This window comes from Erpetoichthys calabaricus, chromosome 10 (genome assembly GCF_900747795.2).
Source record: "Erpetoichthys calabaricus chromosome 10, fErpCal1.3, whole genome shotgun sequence".
NCBI classification, from domain to species: Eukaryota; Metazoa; Chordata; class Cladistia; order Polypteriformes; family Polypteridae; genus Erpetoichthys; species Erpetoichthys calabaricus.
In genome coordinates this window covers 167,608,898-167,631,721 of record NC_041403.2, presented here as the reverse complement: position 1 = coordinate 167,631,721, position 22,824 = coordinate 167,608,898, and the positions used below count along the sequence as shown (strand labels likewise).

The 22,824-nt window shown below is 44.4% G+C and overlaps 1 protein-coding gene across 2 annotated transcripts; it reads right to left on the bottom strand.

The window, feature by feature from the left end:
• Positions 1-252: 252 nt before the first annotated feature.
• dnttip2 (deoxynucleotidyltransferase, terminal, interacting protein 2) lies at positions 253-17,083 on the bottom strand. Of its 2 annotated transcripts, none has more exons than XM_028812429.2 (8): positions 16,945-17,083; positions 14,356-15,558; positions 10,011-10,489; positions 8,752-8,890; positions 4,523-4,618; positions 4,254-4,418; positions 3,922-4,031; positions 253-518 (listed from the first exon to the last, which is right to left on the bottom strand). In XM_028812429.2, the coding sequence occupies exons 1-8, from the start codon at positions 17,068-17,070 to the stop codon at positions 425-427; spliced, it is 2,412 nt and encodes an 803-aa protein (XP_028668262.1). In that variant the 5' UTR covers positions 17,071-17,083; the 3' UTR covers positions 253-424. The 2 variants fall into 2 exon arrangements, with proteins under 2 accessions (XP_028668262.1, XP_028668263.1); XM_028812430.2 differs by having other exon boundaries at positions 14,356-15,555.
• Between the last annotated feature and the right edge of the window lie 5,741 nt (positions 17,084-22,824).

Genomic DNA, 22,824 nt, shown 5'->3' with positions numbered 1-22,824 from the left:
TGTGGAGGGGCATTGCAGCCCACCATTAACCTCCTTTAACTTGGTAGTAGTTAACACCAGCGTTGCACACATTTACTTCATACACCATCAGGGACAACTCCTGAAATTAAAAGCAGCGGGAGGCCACCCGTCAGGCAGTTCTACTGTTCCCAAAACCTTTATAAATCGCTGCACTTCAAACATATAACCCAAAATAATCGAGCCACCAAATTATTCAGTCATTTTCTTTTTTTTAATTGACTGCTGGCCATATTTTTAGCACTAAGCAGGTGGTTGCTGCTGGAAGCGCCACTCCATACCACCTAAAGTTGTCTCGGAGGCAAATGCACCCTGAGTCTCTCATTCCATAATTAAAAAATTTTTTTTTGCACAAGATATAAAAGTTACTCAAAAGAATCTGACAAGTCCAAGTGAGAGCCATCACTCAGTTGTGGAATTTCTTCTTCTTCCGGTTCTTCTTGCCCGCTGCAAGTTCTGCCTTTTCTGCCATAATCTCCTTGAACTTCTTTTTGTTGTAACTAGAAGTTAAAAAAAATATACACATAAATTAGTTTTGTGTTCAGTTTGAAGGGCTTAGACATCCACAAAATGGCTTAGTGGGAGACTCCTTTGACGTAACGCCAGCCCCGATTCCCTTTCTGGGGTTAGAATTTGTGCTCCAATTTCCATTTCTAGGACTTTGTCTAACATCAGATTACAGCACCCCATTACACCCATGACTGCTGATCATGCTAGTTAACATGACACCCCACTTCCCGAGTCTCAATGGTAAAATGTGAGGTGCAACATGGTTAGAAATGTTTGGCGACAATCACCATCATAAGCGTATTGCAAAAAAGTTTGGTTTGAAACTTCAGAGAAAAATAGTTTCCAGATTTTCCACTTCTCTTAAATACCCAAAGCTCTAATTTCAGTTCACAGTGGAGGTGTGAAGTTCTGTTTCGATTCTTGTTTTGTCCTCCATCGCCTCCTGCATGGACTGTCTGGTGAGGATTTGTTGTTGTCGTCTTGTAATCAGATTGTAGGTTTGACTCCTACCCGCCGTGGACCCTATGGGACCATTTCCTGCCAGAAGGGACTGGATGACCTACCTGATGGTGGTTGTGGACTACAGTGGGTATAGAAAAGAATTCCCCCCCCCCCCCCCTTCGAAATATTCCCATTTGTTTTGCTTTACAGCCTTAAATGCAAACACACAAACCAATATTTTTTCCAGCTTTACTTACTCAATGCCATCTATAACATCCAAGTGAAAGATATCACAGCTACAGTTCAGAAGAATTTAAGAGAATAAAAAACAAGAAATCCTGAGCTTAAAAGATCAAACTCGATCAGGTGTCAGGGCCCCCCATTTCCATTACGGTTACTGGCTTCCTTCCACCTGTAATCACTTGTAATGAGTGTGATTAGTGAAGCTGTTCCTGAACCATTCATTCCCTTGCTTGGTCATGCAACTGACAGCACACAACGGACTATGGGTGGCATGCCACTTTCAGAAGATCTCAGGGGCAGAGTTGTGGATGGATAGAAGGCAGGAGATGGAGACAAAAAAAATCTCAAAGGCTTTATCAATTTTAAGGAGCACAGTAAAGTCCATCATAAAGAAGTGTTTGGTACCACTAGGACCCTCACTGGATCCTCCAAACTGGATGGAAGAGCAAGGAGGAAACTGGTAAGAGACCAATGGCCACTTTGATGGAGTTACAGGATTTTCTGGCACAGAGTGGTCATTGTGTGCAGGTGACAACAATTTCACAAGCGCTCCACCATTGTGGCTTGTTCAAAGGGTCGCACTTCTCAAGAAAGGCCACATTAAGGCTCGTTTGAGCTTTACTAGAATGTACCTTGAAGTTTCGGATGCCAAGTGGAAAAAAGTCTTCTAGTCAAATGAGACCAAAATCGAACTATTTGGCCTCAATACCAAACGGTACACCAATGCAGTTCACCATCCACAACACACCATACCTACAGTAAAGCATGGAGAGGGCAGCATCCTGTCGTGGGGGCCTGGGGCTCTCGTTAGGGTAGAAGGAAAAATGGACGGGGCAAAATACCGTCAAATTCTGGAGGAAAACCTGCTACCCTCTGCCAGAAAGGTGAAGATGGGCAGAGTGTTCACCTCTCAACATGACAATGACCCAAAGAACACAGCAAAATTGACCACCCAGTGGCTGAAGGAGAAAAAAGTGAATGTCCTCGTGTGGCCAGTCAGAGCCCAGACCTAAATCACACTGAAAATCTGTGGAAAGATCTGAAGATAGCAGACCACCAATGCTCACCATCCAATTTGACCGAACTTGAACAGTTCTGAAAGAAGAGTGGGGGACAAATATTACACAATCTAGGTGTGCAAAGCTGATAGAGAAGAATCAACAGACTCAAGACTGTCATTAAAGCAAAAGGGGGGTCAACAAAATGACATGGGGGGGTGATCCTTTATTAATCTCAGTAGGTCTTGTTTGATTTTTTAAAATTCTTCTGAACTGTAGCTGTGATGTCTTTCACTTGGATGTCAGAGACTGCACTGAGTAAGTAAAGCTGGGAAGAAATATTGGTTTGTGTGTTTGCATTTAAGGCTGTAAAGCAAAATAAATGAGAATATTTAGATAGATAGATATTCTTTATTAATCCCAATGGGAAATTCACATTCTTCAGCAGCAGCATACTGATACAATAAATAATATTAAATTAAAGAATGATAATAATGCAGGTGAAAAACAGACAATAACTATGTATAATGTTAAATGTTAACATTTACCCCCCCGGATGGAATTAAAGAGTCGCATAGTTTGGGGGAGGAATGATCTCCTGAATCTGTCAGTGGAGCAGGACAGTGACAGCAGTCTGTCGCTGAAGCTGCTCTTCTGTCTGGAGATGATACTATTAAGTGGATGCAGTGGATTCTCCATAATTGATAGGAGCCTGCTGAGCGCCCGTCGCTCTGCCACAGATGTTAAACTATCCAGCTCCATGCCAACAATAGAGCTTGCCTTCCTCACCAGTTTGTCCAGACTTATTTTGAAGGGGGGGGGGGAATTATTTTCTATACCTACTGTATTTTACCCGATGGGTGGAGCTATTCCCCATGGCTAATGCCACAACCAAGAAGATGTCCTTCAGGGAGGAGCACAAGATATTTACCAATAGGGGGGGCCGAAGAACGTCATCACAGACCGGCCTGCAGTTTACCGGCTCAGTGGCTGAACAGTTTGAGACAGTGCGGGTGGTTCACCTGAAGAAGACAGCATAACACCCCCCCCAATCTAAACTGCACTAAGCGGGTGAACCGGACCCTGAAGACAATAATTGCATCCTTCATCGGAGACCACCATCAGGACTGGACTCTAGTTCGCATTGAACACGGCAGTGCACGAGGTTACAGGTGAGACCCCTGCATCGTTGGCTTTAGGCAGACAACTTACTGGCCCCCTTTTAAATGGCGCACCGGCCTCCTTGTACCCAGCAGCCCCTGCACCCTCAGCAGATGACCAATCGGAACCACTGCTGGGAGCTGAAGTTTTAATCCCCAGTAGCAGGACACCTTAAATGTGACAGTGGCACAATGCTAACATTAACAGCTGGTAAGATTGTCACTTCACTCTCCATACTCATCCTACAGAAATGTACTTCTCTCATCCCAAAAGTAAATGAACAGTTTTGGAGACAGTGGGGGTGGTTCACCTGAAGACGACAGCATACCACCCCCCCAATCTAAATAGCTGCCAAAGGACTGGAGCCCCTGCCAGGGATTGTTCTGGCCTTGTGCCCTATGCTTGCTGGGATAGGCTCCAGCTTCCCCACAATCCTGTTATGAATAAAGCAGCTTTAGAAAATGGATGGATGGGATGCTTTTCCAAAAATAGCCCAATGAAAGATCAGATACTTAGCTTTACTTCTGCTGCGATATATGAAGCCACTCACCTCCTGAAATCCGCATCGGCCATGAGCTCATCCACAATTGTCCTTTTCCTTTGCTTCTTAGGTATGCGTGCGTGATAGAAATCTATTGGATTATCCACAACAGTGCCCACCTGGAAGACACACGAATAAACGCCAAAATTTAGGTTACGTCAACAGCCACATCACTTGGAGGGACGCCACTTTCAAACGGAAATGTTATCACATTCCGAGAGAATCAGTTAAAAGTGCAACAGAAGTGTAACAGAAGAAATGGTCCCCTGGGTTTAGGGAATCGACCTTCCGTTATACGGACTCCTTTCACAGGGAAGACTTTATAAAAGTGTGGCACTCACCTGGAAATACTTCGGAAAGCCATCCCGGTCGTTTTTCTTATAAAATCGCTTTGGATCCATAGCCGATCTCATTTTCAGCACCCTCAGATCGTTTTTCAGGTCCTCTGTTAACTCTGGGGCTTTCATGTTAAACCAGCTGTCACCGGTGGTCTTGGCGCGCTCCTCCTGAAGGGCAAAAAAAAAAAAAAAAATATGACACAGTGGGGGGACATCTTATGGTGTCGTCTTAACAGAAGTACGACACAGAGAGCTTCAAGTCTAGTGCTTACCCTGCGCTTCTGCTTCAGTTTACGGATGGACTCCTTGTAAGGGGGGACAACGTGTTTCTTTTCAAAATCTGGAGTAATTACACTCTTCTGCAAGAGCTAAAACAGAAATGAAGTTTTTAAATTTACAGAACTAGAATACAATTTGGAGGTAGAGGTCTGGCGTCTGTGCATACTCTTGCTGCATTCTTATTAATTGTCCTAATCACATGCAATCAACCGAAATGACCACAAATCAACTCCAAACAAGAGGTAGAAACATCTCAGTGATCTGTAGAATGGGATGAACCTGAGCAAAAGTCAAGGGTCTCAATACTTGGGTCAGTGGGAAAATTCTATTTTTAAAATAAATTTGCAAAAACTTCTGAAATCCCATGTTTTGATTTGTCATTCTGGGGTACTGAGTGTTCCTTGACGAGTAACAAAAATAAACTGAAATGATTTTAGCACAAAGCTGCAACATAACAGGCCCGTGACGATTCAGAGGTGCACTGGCCAACTTGAGACGGGCCTGCACATGTAACTGCTTGATCAGGGGGAGCCTTGTGGGCGCTACAAGATTTCAATCCATTATGGCGTAGTGTGTTACCAATGGTGTTCTTGGTGACCGTGGTGGTCCCGACTGCCTTCAGATCATTAACAAGCTCCTCCCTTACCTTTCTCATCATCATCATCCTTACCACCCCATGAGGCGAGATCTTGCTTGGAGCTCCAGTCCGAGGTCGATTGTTGGTCATCTAATATTTCTTCCATTTCCGAATAATCGCACCAACAGTTGTCACCTTCTCACTAAGCCTCTTGCTGGTGGTCTTGAAGCCCACTCCAGCCTCATGCAGGTCTTGTCCCTGACGCCCATGATATTGATATTGATTCTGTGGACAGGTGGGCTTTATACACATCACAAGTTGAGATCAGGAGTATCTGGGATTGATTGATGGGCACACAGCCAATCTGTGGGAGCCAGAATTCTGGCCGGGTTGTAGAGGATCAAATCCTTATTTCATTCAATTACAAGCAATTTATAACTTATGTAACTTGGGGGGGGGGGGGGGGGGGGGGGGGGGGGGGGGGGGGGGGGGGGGGGGGGGGGGGGGGGGGGGGGGGGGGGGGGGGGGGGGGGGGGGGGGGGGGGGGCGGGGGGGGGGGGGGGTGAGGGGGGGGGGGGGGGGGGGGGGGGGGGGGGGGGGGGGGGCTACTCACTTCGCTCGCCCACCCCCAGGTTTGGATAACTGGATATACAATTTGAAGAGATTGCTGTTTTCATGGGACTTGTTACCTACTCTTTTGATTCTATGTCGCGTCACTTCTCCGTGACCATAAATACACACCTGACCGAATTGTGCTTTCTTCAAAATTAAACCTGTCGTAGCTTTAAATTGTTGCAGGACCACAGATTCTCAGAGCGTATGGTCCATTATCGTGTAAATATACGTTTTGAGCATTGAATGATGCCTTCGCAAAAAGTTTATTGTAGACTCGGACATTTTGCCTGTAGTGTTTGTGGATTTCACTTTCACCAAACAACAAATCTTTTAATTCTCGCGGATACGCCTCTCCATTGGGTAGAAACGCAACTTTTCCCTGATGGCAACACGAATTAGATGATCTACAAGTCAAACAAAATCTACATACTTCTGACGTATCACTTGTGTCCATATATTCGATCTCTTTTTGCTGTTCCGTGATTTCACCGAGTAATAATTTCCATTTGTTGATACTAATGCGATCTTTACCGTCTTTTTTTTTTTGATACTTTTTGAATTTTACTACTTTCATAATCTCTAACCTGCTCTGCATGTGTATCACAGCAACGTTTCTGAACCTCTTTATGAAGTCTTTTATTTCTGACCCCGATTGGACCTACGAAGTTTTCAATTCCACTTGGTCCAGGCTGATTATTACTCTGCTTACTTTCAGAATTTGCATATAGATTATTATTGTTCTTTTTTGCCTTCTTTTCTTTCGAACATGCTGCTCTTTCTTCTTCGCTTAGTCGTTGACGTGTCATCTACAATGTATAAAATTTAAGAGGTGGGAAAGCACATGAAGTGTGTCTGCCAAAAGCATTCCAACAACTGCAAGGTTAGATGTCCGTCATCTTGTTTTAAATGGTTTGTAAGTAGGGCGTGGGGTGCAAAAGTCACCGTCTCACGGGTCTTACTTCCAAAGGTTGTAAAGTCTAGTCTCGTGGGACGTCAAAGTGTCTTTCCGAGAAGATCACGTCTCAACCCAAGATTTTTTTTATTATAATAGAGATGTGCTTTTCTGGATTTTTGGTTGATATTCTGTCTCTCTCAATTAAAATGAAACTACTGTATCATAAAAAGTAGAGACACTTCATTTCTTTGTAAAGGTGCAAACGCACAAATTCAGCTGGGGATCAAATACCTCTCTCTTCCACTGTACATGTACACTTAACAGTGTTGGCTAACCAAAAACTCCACTTCTGTGTCCTGAATCTGTATTTGTCAATTAGGAGTCAGAAAGCATAATCCAGGTATGAAAGTAGAAACATCAACCCAGTGTTCTCCCTAGCATCTTTAAGCCGGGCGCTCCGCACGGCATGACATTGCGAGATGAGAGCCACAGATCTACAGGCACAGGCAGATCTAATGATCTACAGAGATGGCAAGGGACAAGCGGGCGGGAAAATAGTTTAGAAGCAGGATTGCAGGTGGAACGGTTGGGAGACAAAGTCAGAGACGAAATTGCGTTGGTTTGGACATGTGCAGAGGAGAGATGCTGAGTATATTGGGAGAAGGGTGCTAAGGATAGAGCTGATAGGCAAGAGGAGAAGAGGAAGGCCTAAGAGATGTGGTGAGAGAGGACATGCAGGTGATGGGTGTAACAGAACAAGATGACGAGGACAGAAAGATCTGGAAGAAGATGATCCGCTGTGGCAGCCCCTAACGGGAGCAGGCGAAAGAAGAAGATTAAAACGTACAATTTTGTTTCCTCTCTGATGATGCCTTTAGATGTATTACCTTTGTTGTCCAACTTATCTAAGGCTTGGCAAAGGCAAGATGTTAATCTTACCGAAATTGAGCCAATTTTGCTCTCCACAAAATTGTCCATCATGGAGTTGAAAGACATTCCTGGGAGATCTTTTCAAAGCCTTCATCATTGTCTGGCAGAAGAACAGTCAGATCTCCGCATTGTTTATACACAGAGTGATGTAATGTCATTCAAAACTGCAATATGTGATAAATACCGAGAGACAGTTGTCAAGCACCTAGATGCAAGATTCCCTGACATGCCAATTATTTCCAGCTTTTCAAAAGTTTTCAATGCAGAAACTCAAGATTGAAGCGAGTCTGCTGAAATTCTTTTCGATCATTACTCCAAAAATGGTAGCCCTCCAATTATAAAACATGAAAGTAGCAGGCAAGAATGGACAGTTGCGTCAAAAATGATCAGAAGTCAATCATACAAAGACTTCAATCCAAAACAGATTTTTACTAAAAAATGGCAACGACATCAGAGCTCGAAGAGTCATTTCCACATTTAGCCAAACCAGCTCATGTTGGGCTAGTGATCCCAGTGAGCACAGCTGAATGTGAAAGGGGGCTTTCTACCCTTAAAAGGATCAAGACATGTTTGAGAAATCGCATGAATCAAAGCACGCTAAATAATCTCATGCTGATCTCCTTGGAGGGCCCAGATCAGGGGGACTTTGATTATGGGAAAGCTGTAGACAACTGGGCTCCTTGGAAGAAAAGAAGATTTAACTGAAGACACCTTCTGCATGTGCAAGTTGGCTTTGAAGAATATTTTTTCATTTTTCTTCATTAGGTTTCCCATAATTTTTTTATCCATTTTTTTCACTTTTCTTCCCGACAGCAACAATACTTGTGCCTCTTGCTTTATGTCATAACAATTGTTATTTAAAATTTTTGTTAGGGTTACAGGGTCCTGAATTGGATGCTTCTTCAATTTAATAAAAATACTCTGGCGCAAGTGTCAAACCTTAAAAAAGGAAGTCATATTGAGCATTGGAAAATAATAATAACTAATAAAAATATTGCACATTTAATTTTCCCGTCTCATGCCACCCGGCTGGAAAAAATTTCAGGGGAGAACACTGCATCAACCTGACCTTTACATTTATAAAATACTCTACACCTTAATGTGCCATTTATTAAACAGTCAGCGTCAGACATTAATAAACAACAAAGTGTGCCGCTGAGGGACACACCTCTAGTCACAGATGACGGTACAGCTGCTTGCCTCACCTCATCCTTCTTCTTTGGTTCCTTTGTCTTCTGGACAACACTGGGGGTCTTCCTCTGCTTCTCTGCATCAAGATGAATGTACAGCCCACCAAACTGCTTGAGGCTAAGACCGGGATCTATGTTGCTTGAGAATGTCACCCTGCAAACATTATTTAGGGAAAGACGAAAAAGAAAAGCACTTTTTAATTGCACTTTGTAGGGAATGCAGGATTTGGTGTCTGGTGTCTCACCAGCAGTTCAAGGATCATCAACACCTGAAATTCACTAAGTCATTCTCAAACCCGAGTGTCACATAGCCCCACAGAGGACGACCAGCTATGGCAGGAATGACAAACTTGACAACTGTGTGATGGCTCATCTGACAACCAATAACGTGTCAGAGCTAGAGACGTACAAAAGCTCTGCAGGTATGGCAAGTTCACTCACAGTCTTGGTCCTTCTTCTCATTTTTGCCAAATTAAATAAAACATGCAACATCAAATAGATGAGACTTTATTTCTGTTGGCCAGGACCAAAATACCCATGATTCCTTATTCTTTGTTGCTATGCACTGTACGTCTATCTCAGCACTCACTGGTTCTCATCATTCACACAGAGTATGCCCTTAAAACTTACGACAAAATCAAACTTGTCCCAATTTTGTTGGAACAAGTCACAGAGGATGTCAGACTATACAACTCGCTAAGATTACATAAATAAAGTCTGCAACTAAACATTTCTGGAAAAATCCTGTAAAGTGACACGGCCTCAATGCAAATGAAAAGCCTTTCTCCCCACACACAAAGAAGTCCATTCATTTTCGAACCCATTTCTCTGGTTTAGGAATGGAGAAGGCAGGGCTGATTTTAGCAGCCCTGGGCACATGCAGGAAGCAACTCTGGTGGGGACTGCCAGGTTATCAACCAGGGCACGCTCATATGTATACCGTTACAAGGAGTACAACTGGGCCAGCTTAGAGTTGCCAAGTAACCCAAACCTCACATGGACAGCAACTGGGCAGGGTAGCCAAGAAACTGCAGCACTAACTACGGAGAAAGAAAGAAAGAAAGAAAGAAAGAAAGAAAGAAAGAAAGAAAGAAAGAAAGAAAGAAAGAAAGAAAGAATACAATTATTAATTCATGGTCTATAAAAAAAATATTTATATCGAAAGAACAATTGTTCTCACTTGCAATTTGTTCCCAAGCCCAGAACTGCAGTTTGAACCCAGTTGCTGCCAGTGTGCTAAGGTATCTGCCATACAGACTCTGCTGTCTACTTACGGAGGAGGCCTTTTGGGTTTAAAGAGCACATCATTATCCACCGCATCCTCATCAGCTTCTTCATCAACAAATTCATCATCTGATTCGTCAACATCCTCTTCCTGGATGACGACATCATCATCATCATCTTCTTCCTCCTCATCTTCTGAGCTTTTTGATGCAGTATCTTGGGTCTCAATATAGAATTTTCTCTCTAAATTAAAGCCAGGGCGAGTGTCGATGACGAAGAGGTCATTTTGCTGTGTGCTGCTGGCTTCAGGAGGGGAGGTGGGTTTAGCTGGTCTTGATTCACTTTCCACAATAAATAAATCATCTTCATCTGGACAGCCCTCCTCCTCCGAGTCACTCTCCTCATCACTGCTCAGGAGCAAATGAATCACTTGAGGTGGTGTTGACTTTCTTCTTCCTTGCTCCGTCTCCTGCTGACTGCTGCTTTCAGGCAAGGGGGGTTTTATGACAGAGTTGTCTTCACAGTTGTCCTGTAAAATAAAGAAATGTTTATACTGTAATTAAAGAACTGGCTACACATAAAAGAGACTTGACATAGACAGATAGATAGCATAGTTGGCAGGATTAGATAGATAAGAGTAGTTGGCAGGATTAGATAAATAGCATAGTTGGCAGGATTAGATAAATAGCATAGTTGGCAGGATTAGATAAATAGCATAGTTGGCAGGATTAGACAGATATGAAAGGCACTATATAATAGATAGATAAATAGATAAGGAGGCAGTACTCAGCAGTGACAACTTGACAGTTCCACAGCTGAAAACAACACAGAAGAGAAAGTTGACCACACTTTCATCTACCTGTCCAATTTCTATGCCGTATACTAGGGTTGGGTCTTGTGGGATATGGCCGGCCGTTCATCCCGACCAATACCCCCAGGCTGCCAGATGGAGCCCTCCCTGCAACATGGAGGTGCCCCGAATTCCAGCAGGGCCTCATGGACAGTGGAGTTTTAATGCACAGCCCTGCTGGATACCATGGGGGCCGCCAGGAGTCGCTGCAGGGAGGCCCGGAGATTTATATTTTTGGTATAGCCTGGAAGTATTTCCAAGTCACGGGAACGGAAGAAATGATATACTTCCAGGCTGAAGAAAAAAAGAGAAGTTTTTACCTGACCTGGAAGTGCTGGATAATCACATGGACTGAGGGCTCAGAAGCACTTCCGGGTCGAGGACTATAAAGGACTGTGGGAAATCCCAGACGGATTGAGCCGAGTTGGGAGGCAGGGTGGCTAAGCGTCTGGGAGAGTGGAGGATTATTTGATTATTGGTTTTTTGTACAAGTATTGTGGAGAGGAGGGTGCTTTGTGCACATTATTATTGTAATAAATAATTATTGGACTTTTTAATTTGGTGTCTGACGTTTAGTCTGAGGGTTCAAGGGGTCACGGGGACCCTTTCAACTGTCACAGTCTCAAGAACCGGTTCAGAATTCCCAAGAACTAGGAAATCGAACAGACGTGTGAATTACGGTTCCACTCATCGATTCCTACAAGTGCACTTTCAATTAACTATACGAGTCTAATAAACATCCTTGATGCAGACACACACATCTTCCTCCGGGCCCGCTTCATCGGCGTGTCGATATCTTCTGCTCAGCTCCCAGGCTTGTGAACTATGAACCACAGCAAACGTTCAGTAGAAACAATAGTGACAGTTCAAAATGCAACAATTGTGGCAAGGCCGTTTCTTGTAAGGGAGGCTGTACAGCTAACACATTGAAACATTTATTACAATATGGCACTAATTTCAAAGAATGTGCTGTCTTCAGCCTTGAGAAAGGAAAAGGCACTACATAATAAAAATATATGATCATTTTATTATTATTAATGTCTTGCAGCCCAAGTGCTTCAGCTACTGATTGCACATCGCACTCTGGTAACACAACTGGTAGGAATGGAATGGTTACCAGTTTTTACAGTTAGTTTCAGGGAAATTCCTGACTTATTACAGTGTGTCATATTTTAATTATCGTGGTTGTGGTCTTTTTCTAAAACATTCGCTGAAACACATAATCGTGCCTGTGCATAATTTAACTCGGGTGGAAGGCAGTGGCACCGCGTGTTCACGTCTCAGTACAGATCAAGCAGCCTGTTCTATGTGTTACCCGTATGTCTGTATGGTTTACTGCAGCAGGCAATCATCAGGTACATTTTGTCCATTCGAATCGCTAGCACTTGTCTTAAAACAGGCTGCATTTACATCCGGCCTTAGGAATTAACCAAGAGGTAAACTTCCATTAAAACATTCACAAAAAACACATACATTGGAGGGAAGCGACTCAACAGGCCAAGATGGTGCACATTTTAAAGAACGTTAAAGCAGGGCTTAAAATTTGGCACAGAATTATGGGTATTCCTCACAAATGTATTAAATCTTGCAAATTCATATTTTTAATGCAATGATTTCATGCACATATTTATTTGGAAAGCAATCTCTCTTACTTGTTCCTTTTTTTTTTTTTTATTACTATTTTATAATATCATTATATAGAATACGCTACCATAGCTGTCCGTTTGTCTGTCCTGGATTTTAAATCACCCATCGCTTGAAAACCGTTTGACCTATTGACCTGAAATTTGATACACACACACTGTGACGTCTACTATCCACTTTCGGGGTGAGGATTGACATCCAAGCTTAGTCCTCTTCTTATTTTTATTTTATTGTAGAATAATCTCTCATTAGCGGGCAGCCGTGTGGCGCATGTGTAACGGGCACCATTCTCATTCCCTACCTCTTCATATCTTAAATCATTCTTGAGGCAGATTGAAGACTTAAGTGAAAAATTAAAGAAAATATACTAAGTAATTGCAACACAAACACTGACTTAATCAGTTTTAACGCGAAAAGATGCTGACAGAAGCAGCGGGCTGCTAGGGTGGAGAGAACAAGAGACGCTCAGAAAGTTGCAAGCGCATCAACCTCTGAGCAAACATACAGAGAAAGAAAGAGGAAGAAAACTAGGAATGCTCAAGTCAAGTGTATTCACCGCACGTTATCATTATAGCAGTACACGCGCCGTTACTGGTCTAATATAATAACACATAGAGAGGATGTCACAGTGTGTTGCAGGTCATCTGCCACCCTCGGCAATGGAATCAAAGCTGAACAAGCAGGCTGCAGTGTGTGATGCCCACCTTCAAAGAAACTTTCTTATAGAAAAGGCTAGAAACAGGCCGAAGAAGATCCTTACACTAAGAATCAAGGCTTGGATTTAGGGAATCCATTCCCGGACGGGTTTATCCATTACCGGGAATGACACAGTGCACGGGCATCTCATTTGGGAACGGTTTTAGAACGAGCGACACTTATTTTTAATAAAACTACTGCAATATGTTGACACCAATAAAAGACTAATCTTAACTACAAGCAGTTCATGCTGTCATATAAGTACATGTATCTAGTTAGTAATAAGAGTGTAGAAAGCACAACGTGTCGAGCGTGCGGTCGTCCAGGCGAGAGCGCACCTTCGTGCAGAGTACGCCAGCCGCTGAGAAAGCCACTGGAGTAGGCGGCACAGTCATCAGATACTGATACACTTGTTCTAAACAACGCCTGTGCTTGCCATTGCTCTGAAACATCGCCTTTTCAGCTTTTACTGATGCATCCAGTTTCTTGTCATCATTCTGTGATGGCAAGTTTCTTGGCACAGATAATGCGGATGCAACAGACTGACGCATTGCAATTTCAAGTTGCTGTTCAAAGCTGTCAACAGCACAGACGTCAATGAACTCTGCACCGTCCCAGCATTCGTGAGCTGCAGAGTGCAGACACCTCCCAGTCCACTGTGCTCAGTCAGCTGGGAGAACGGACTGCTGCTGTTGACTGAATTAATCAGCAACACACTACATCGTGGGCAAAAAAAACGTGCCACTTAATTATTTTCAAATATAACTTAGTTCTTCATCGATTTTTACACATTATATATGCAAGCTTGGCCATTCCAGTTTTCCCGGGAATTACAGCAGTTTCATTCCCGGGAATGAAAAATGTCCGGGAGCCCAGGAATGGTTTCCCAACTTGGATTGTTGTGCCAATGGGATATTTTGATTTTTGCTTTTAAACAAATTTGCAAAATTTTCTAAAACCCCGTTTTCACTTTGTCATTTCGGGGGTATTGAGTGTTGCCTGATGGGGGGGGGGGGGGACACAAATTTCAACGATTTGAGAACAAAATGTGTAAAGAGTGACTTTCTGCAGACACTGTATACGCTCTCTTCTGAAGCCATCCCAAGGACTTTTCCCCACTCAATTATCTTCTAACTCAGTTTAACCTCCACACACACTCCTACTGCAAAAAAAGGACTTTAGACTTGAATAATTCCCAGTCCTACCTCAGGGTGTATGCTGATGTCCTGACTCTGTCCTCTTTTCAGGGGGTCACCGTTTTTGTCCATGTCCTCATGTTCGGCACTCGTGGGATCCTCCTGCTGCATTTCCACACTTTGCGTCATATTAATGTCTTGCCCACCATTCTTAACCTCCGAGACACCCGACTCCTCACTCTGTGACTTTTGGTCCCCATCAGACTCTTCTGCTGAAGGTTCAGGTTCCGCCTGCGTCACCACGCTTCTGTCCTTCAGGGACATGGAATGCCTGCTTCTGCTCACCGTTCGAGTTCTGCTAGGACTTTGGCTCGATACAGAAGCCGATTTTTCTGGGCTACCAGGAGCAGCAGACAGATTTCCATCGCTATCCTCTGGATGAAAATAGGGCACAGCTCGACTCCTTAGGCTTCTAGTTAAGAAAGGGCTGCTTGGTGGCTGTTGTGCTAGTCTCACTGGGACACCAGACGCTTTCACAGGGCTTCCACTTGTGCTTTGTTCTTTGGGGCCACTAGAAGGTCTTACTGGAGAAGTTTCAATTGCTTTGCAATCCATTTTGTTTGGTGCACTAGCCTTGCTCAACCTGCTCCTAGTAGATCGCAGACCAGACACACTGGAACAGGAAGACTCAGCCTCCGAAACCTCCGCTTCTTCAGGCTGAGACTTCCCAGCTGCCGCAGGGGGTACCAGACTTCTGCTTCTGGGTGTTCTAACATTGCTGGCTATTCCCGATGCAACAGAGGAGCAGGACTCTGCATCTGAAACGTCAGCATCCTGAACCTGAGGCTTGTCACCTCGCTTCTGGGACTGTGGCACCTTACTTCTCAAAAGTCGAGAGGCCCCGTGTGTGGAAGCTGAAGAGGCGCAAGACTCTGCCTCGGAGACCTCCACATCTTCATTGTGCGGCCTGCGTACTCGATCACGGGCAGAACTTCTTGTTAGCCTTTGTTCAGTGGGCCCTCGGTTTGGTAAAACGGCAGAGGAGCAGGACTCTGCCTCAGAAATGTCCGCCTCGCTAACTGCCTCTGGCTGTAAAGCGCTTCTGCTCACTCTGCTGCGTGTCAGCCGCCCAACAGCAGCGCTTGGCACTTCTGATGGGATGGAAGACCTCGAGTCCTTTTCTTCTGCTTCCCTGTGTTCCTCTTCACTAGCGGCATCTGACGGGCATTCTGCTCTGGCAATGGAGCTTCTTGTGATCCTTTTACTGCCCTGCTGGAAAGAAAAAGAACATTTTATTTTTTGTATTTTTACTGTTGCTTTTAAATTAAACCAAATTAGTACTTGCTTAAATCAATGGAATAATCAGTTAAACACTCGATTATTTAGATAATTGAAATCTGCAGCCCTATTATACAGAAATGATGAAACCTCCAGACAACCTTTCATCTACTGTACCTACTCCAGACTTGGAACCAGAAATTCTTAAAAGTTTCATATTTTGGCGTAAAAAAACATTAAGGGTAATTTTACAATTCCATGAATAACTTGATTTGTAGACTGCCACATATTGTTCACAGCTGAGGGGCTGCAGACACCACACACTTTACATCGTTATTTTCAGCTTTGCTTCATGTGAGCTCAACTCTTGGCTTGGCATTTCTCTATAACACATGATTACCCCTGTTTTTTGTTATAATTTTATATTTCTCAACCTTCTGTAAAAGCTTTCCCATTCCAATTTGAACAAATAATGTACTATCATAAGGAAAGCGCTAAATTGATTTTATTTTTTTCTTGAGCTTCTATAAAGTTTTCAATTTCCCCTTGGACACAAATACTGCATCATTTATCTATCTAAATGAAATTTATACCACAGTACTTTAGAACAAATGTGTCAATACACATCGAGTATCACCACATGACTTAAAAAGTATAGCATGATATTTTACAGGTCACGTCGCTCAGCCTTAGCTGGCACGTTGTCCAGGGATTACTCCAGCCCTGCACCTGGTTGCCAGGACAGGCTCCAGCTTCCCCACAATCCTAATTTGCAATCCGGATGGATAGTTTAGCTAGTGTCCTATAGAAGTTTTTTTTCCTGGTTTTACATTCACAGAAAAACCGTCATGCAGTCCATACGGCAAAATCAAGAGAATTCACGTTGGTTGAGAGGCACGAAGGGGTTCAAGCCCGGGACTGGTCGACATACGGGGCATGCAAGATTAGAAAAGGGGCCTGTCGTCCAATCGGCTGTAACACAACATGAACTGTACGCTTTTAGTGGATTTTCCTATCCTTGATGATTGTCATCTTTAAACGAGGCACCACATGAAAAACGTGGTTCAGGAAGGCCAATTCAGTTAATCCCGGCATAGAAAGCGGAGGGCTGTTTTGAGAGATCCACCAAGCAAAAGAGATGAATATTCGTGAATAAGGCAATCTGCTGTACCACGTTATCCGATTAGTACTGCCCACAATTACAATTTTACCGTCAACTTTTTTACAGAGCGTCTGTAAAAAGTCCAACTCCCGTGACAAATAAAGTTCCATCAATCAAGTGGATCGAAAGCCTTTCACAGATGACATACTTTTTTCCATAACGTACCTTAGGCTATTATGTCTTCCCATAACCCCCAAGTAAGAATTCAAGTAACGTACCGTGCTCTGCGAAGACTCGGTGTTTCCCACATCGTCAGAACACTCCACGCGACCTCCTCTCCTGGTGGCCACCATGCTGCTGCTGCTGTTGCTGCCGTCGCCAGATGGGCGGTCTCTTGTCTGCATTTCCGCTTCCGTGGGTCACGTAGTGTCAGGTTACGCGCCTCTTCAAATTCGCTGTGCTTTATTGGTTTGTATGCCTAATCGGCGGAGGTCGAGTTTAGTTCTTGCCTTGGGATTTTGCGCATTTAATCAGGATTTTTTTTTTATTATACATTAATTTAAAACTAACGATGACTGTCCCTGGTACTGGATGCCGGATTTGGGATTTGAACCTTGCGGTGGCTTAAACACACACCGGTAACCGGTGTTCCATGTCGCAGGGTACCCTGGATGTCATCGAGACAAGTCGCAGCGCACGGCTCAATGGCAACTCTGGTCTGTAGCGAGAACTGAGAAGGACGGCTCTGAGGGGTTTATTTGAGGAATCTGTTAGCAAGGTGACACACCATATGTGGTCTAGCGACCCACGTCCTGCTTACAGAGGAATCGAAGCATTACACACATCTGAATCTGTTCTTAGGAGAGTCGCAGTCAGGGCAGCTGATGGAACGGTCCTTACGGATGACAGTGCAGTTGTGACCCACTGGGCTGGCTACTTTGTGCAGTTGTTCAAAGCTGATCCTCCGGCTAGGACGTTGGATATCTCTGGGTCCACGCTCCTTGAGGCTGATCCTCCAATTAGCTGTGAACCACCCATTCTCACTGAGATGGCACAGGTGGTGAACCAGCTTAGGCTGCAGGGATCTGTGTTATCCGGGGGTGAACTTGTCGTCCCTATCTGTAAAGGGAAGGCTGGTTGCCTGGATTGCAGCAACTACAGGTGCCTGGTAAGGTCCTTACTAGGGTTGTCCTCAATAGGATCCGTGATCACTTGCTCACCTACCAGTGACAGGAACGGTCTGGTTTTATGCCTAAGACCGCTTGCTGGCACTGAGGGGTTCTCATGGAGCACAAACGTGAATATCGGCAGAGTTTCTTTGCAACCTTTGCTGATTTTCATAAAGCGTTCAACTCAGTTGATCGAGCTCCATGTGGGACATCCTGAGGGTTCATGGGATCCCCTTGAGGTCGCTGGATATCATGGACGGCCTGCACACTGGTACTGTGAGTGCTGTGCAGAGTGGAGGCAGGACCTCTGCGTTTTTCCCAGTTGATTCTGGAGTTCGTCAGCGGTGTGTTTTGCTCCTACTCTGTTCAATGATCACATGGACTGGGTGGTGGGCAAGGTGATGGGGTCCAGCGGCTGTGGGGCATCTGCTGGTGAAGAGAGATTCACGGATCTTGCCTTTGCTGATGATGCTGTGATCTTCGCGGAGTCAATGGAGGCTCTGATTGGGGGTCTTAAGAGTCTGAGTGTCTGGGCTTGTGAGTGTCCTGATAAAAACCAACATCAGGCCTTTAATGACTTCTTGGGCACGGCCATCAGCAATGTGTCTGTCTGCGGAGAGAGTGTCGACCTTGTTGAGAGGTTCACTTACCTTGGCAGTGACATTCATGGCTCTGGTGACTCTTCCTATGAAGTCAGTAGACGGATTGGGAGAGTATGTAGGGTCATGAGGTGGCTGGAAAGGTGTGTGTGGTGCTCCCGATATCTATGCCAAAGGACGAAGGTCCAAGTCTTTAGAGTCCTGGTGCTTCCTGTATTGTTATATGGTTGTGAGACATGGACGCTATCCAGTGACCTGAGACGAAGACTGGACTCCATGTGTGTCTCTTTGGAGAATGCTCGGGTACCGTTGGTTTGACTTTGTGTTGCTCATGAAGTCCCAAATGAGGCCAATTACCTGCATGGTGAGGGAACGCCAGTTACGGCATTACGGCCATGTGGCGCGTTTCCCAGAGGGTGATCCAGCTGGTAAGATCCTCATTGTTGGGGACCCGAGTGGCTGCACCAGGCCAAGGGGTCACCCACATGACACCTGACTGTGGCAGATAGAGGGTCATTTCCAGAGGGTGGGACTCTGCCTGTGGGGATGCCAACCACGATCCCGAGTTGTTATCATGTAATTTCTAGTGTAGTAAGCTCCCAATCGGACTTGAATTTTTTCAAGCAAGCGCTCGATTCGTGAACCATTGCATTTCAAGCATTTTCATGACGTTTCCCTAACATTTCTTTAAAAGACTGCATGAACGTGGCAAAGATGACGATTATTGTTTAAAGCGCACTTGGGTTGTATTGTGGATCCAGAAAGTTTTTCGCCACTTTCTGCGCACTTTATCGGGTTGTAGATTTCAATTTTAAATGGTTACGTTTGCCGTTTTTGAAAATCAATCTACGCAGGGTAACTGCAAATGACAAAGTGGCGACATGTTTTCAGAAAGGTTTACAAATTTATTCAAACCCAAAAACCTAAAATATCTAATTCCTGGAAGTTTTGTGACCCTTTCAAGTAAATTGTGCTTCAATTCTCCATTGAGATGTTTCTAGAACTTGGGAGTCCAACTGTGGCACATCGAACTGATTGGACGTCATTTAGAAAGGCACACCTGTACCTGTGGATTGAAGGTCCCACAATTCACACTACAGGTCAGGACACAAACCAAGTCGTGACTTCCAGGGAGCTCTCTGTAAACCTCCGTGATCAAACTGTGGTGAAGTAAGGGGATAAAACCATCTGTCAAGCTGTGAGCGTCCCCAGAAGTGCATTGGACTCGAGAATCGTAAACCAACAGGACTCTGCCTGGCCAAATGAAGCAATTGGGTGGGGAAGGACCTTAGTAAGTTAGGTGGTCACTCTTGATGTGCTCCCGCAATCCTGTGTGGAGATGGAAGAAACCCCCAGAAGGACCACCATCACTGCAGCACTCCACTCATCTGGACTGTATGGTGAGAGTGGCCAGACTACACACGAACGCCTGCTTGGAGATTTTGTAAACAGGCACCTACTTGAAGGACCCTCAGGAGAAACAAGAATCTGATGAAATCAACAATGATGACAACAGTTTGGTTTCAGTTCTAAGTGTCATGTTTGGAGGAAGCCCAGCACCGCTCATCACCTGCAGTATCACTCCAGCGGTGAAGGCATCATCAGGGATTGAGGGAAAGCTGACTGGAAATATCCTCAATGAAAAGCTGCTTGGCGGTGCTCTGGACCTCAGATTGGACCAAAGGTTCACAACACAAAGACATACACTTTTAAGACACTGACTTCCTAGATGCAGTAAAGGAGCCATAACGTTTCACAAAATGAAATTAAAAACGACTCTGCATCTGCCCCATCCAAACCAACTTCAGCCATCGCAGTACATGTTGTTTTTTCCCCTCATTTCTAAGATACAATAATTTCCTGAAAATTAAAAGTTTACTAATAAATATTATAAATATTTATTAAATATTATATGCACCCTGTGGGTAAATCTAAGAAACTGAGAAGCTGGTAAAATCTGATGCTGACTAAAGGGCAGCAGCAAAAACCCATCAGCTGATCATTTCTCACATTCTCAGCCAATGTCTGATGGCCACATACTGTAACTGTTGGTCATGGACGTGCCAACATGACTGCTGACATCTTCACGCAATTAGCCCAAAACGAAACCCAATTTGGATTTCGCTGTTGTCATGTGTGTGCATTTGGGTGACAGCTCAAGGGTTCACTTGACCTGCTTAACCAGGGGTTGGCACTGTTGCCTTCTCTCTTTCTTTCTCTACAGACCAAAAGATCGACGGCCCTACCATCTCTGATGTCACTTCCTATGTCCTGGACCCAATAATTCCTGCCCAAAGCCCACAAGACCGGATGTTCAGCCATCTTCGGCAGTTCAGATTTGAACTTGTGTCTGGACAGATGTTACTATGTTGCCGTTTTTTTTTTTTGTTGTTTTCAGCAATACAAAGGCACGGCTTGCCCAACCCTTTTTCATTTGTCCTTTCTATTTCTTACACTGTTGAGGTTCTACTCTTCAGCCTCAGAATTCACAGTTTGCTTGAGTGGGTCCAAAGTTCCTTCTGGGACATTTCATTTTTGTGTTTAGTTGGGACGGCCATTTTTACTTGTTGATTACCTCCTAACCTCCTTTCACAAATCCAAGTGAAACCTCCTGCCTAACGTGACAATCACTGCTGACTTTACAGCTAATGTGCTGGACGCCATATGTCACCCCGCTTACAACATGACGTGCATCCCCTGCTATCATGGGCTGCATCAGGAGTGGGCAGGAGGAGGAGTATAGGGACCTAATCAATGACTTTGTTAAATGGTGCGACTCAAACCACCTACACCTGAACACCAGCAAAACCAAGGAGCTGGTGGTGGAATTTAGGAGGCCCAAGCCCCTCATGGACCCCGTGATCATCAGAGGTGACTGTGAGCAGAGGGTGCAGACCTATAAATATCTGGGAGTGCAGCTGGATGATAAACTGGACTGGACTGCCAATACTGATGCTCTGTGCAAGAGAGGACAGAGCTGACTATACTTCCTTAGAAGGCTGGTGTCCTTCAACATCTGCAATAAGATGCTGCAGATGTTCTATCAGACGGTTGTGGCGAGCGCCCTCTTCAACGCGGTGGTGTGCTGGGGAGGCAGCATAAAGAAGAGGGACGCCTCACGCCTGGACAAACTGGTGAGGAAGGCAGGCTCTATTGTAGGCATGGAGCTAGACAGTTTGACATCCATGGCAGAGCGACGGGCGCTGAGCAGACTCCTGTCAATCATGGAGAATCCACTGCATCCACTAAACAGGATTATCTCCAGACAGAGGAGCAGCTTCAGCAACAGACTGCTGTCACCGTCCTGCTCCACTGACAGACTGAGGAGATCGTTCCTCCCCCAAACTATGAGACTCTTCAATTCCACCCGGGGGGGTAAACATTAACATTATACAAAGTTATTGTCTGTTTTTACCTGCATTGTTATTAATCTTTAATATTGTTTTTTTGTATCAGTATGCTGCTTTTGGAGAATGTGAATTTCCCCTTGGGATTAATAAAGTATCTATCTTCTTGGTGGACAGACCCAGACACCGGCATGATATGAAAATGGTGCACATGGGTATACGATCTCATAATCTGACCCCACGATTTCAACAAAATGCACCAATAAAACATAAGCTTTTAAAACTCTAGTGTCCTAGACACAGTAAAGGAGCCACAACGTTTCCCAAAATGAAGTTAAAAACGACTCTGCGTGTGCCCCATCCAAACCAACTTCAGCCATCGCAGTAGGTGTTTTTCCCTCCTCTAAGATGCTATAATTTCCTGATAAAAATTAATCACTGCAAATAAAAAGTCTTGTAAAATTTATAAATAACATTACTTACACGTACCCACAGGGTGCATATCTAAACGAGAGGCTGGCTCAATGCCCAAAAGTGGCCTTTATCAATTGAAAAGCACACAAGTTCCAACAGTGGCCACCATGTGGCACTGCAGTAGATGCAACCCACTGCTGCATTCACGTTACACTGAGTGGTACAGCAGCCCACCAATATGTGCTGCATCGGCAAAAGTCAAAAATGACCAGCTGCAAGCCACCGTCAACTGTTTTCTATATTTTTGGTAAATCAACTATAGATGTTGCAGAGGATGCACATTAAATAAAACGTTTTGTGCATCTGGTGTCAACAGTTTAATATTTGTAACAGTTTTTAAACACAGATCCTTGCACATCCCCGTTGTTCCCTTCAATCCATACCATCACACGCTGGCCACCGGTGAAACACAAGATGTCACAGCAGTTATAAAGTGACTACGAATTGAGCCGCAATGTTGTGTTCACCCGGAACTGGCATCTCTTGAATGGCGCCATTCTTCAACATGCATGGCCATCGTGTGCCAGCTGTTTATGCTTCAGTTACGAGAGTGCTAAAAATCTGAATGG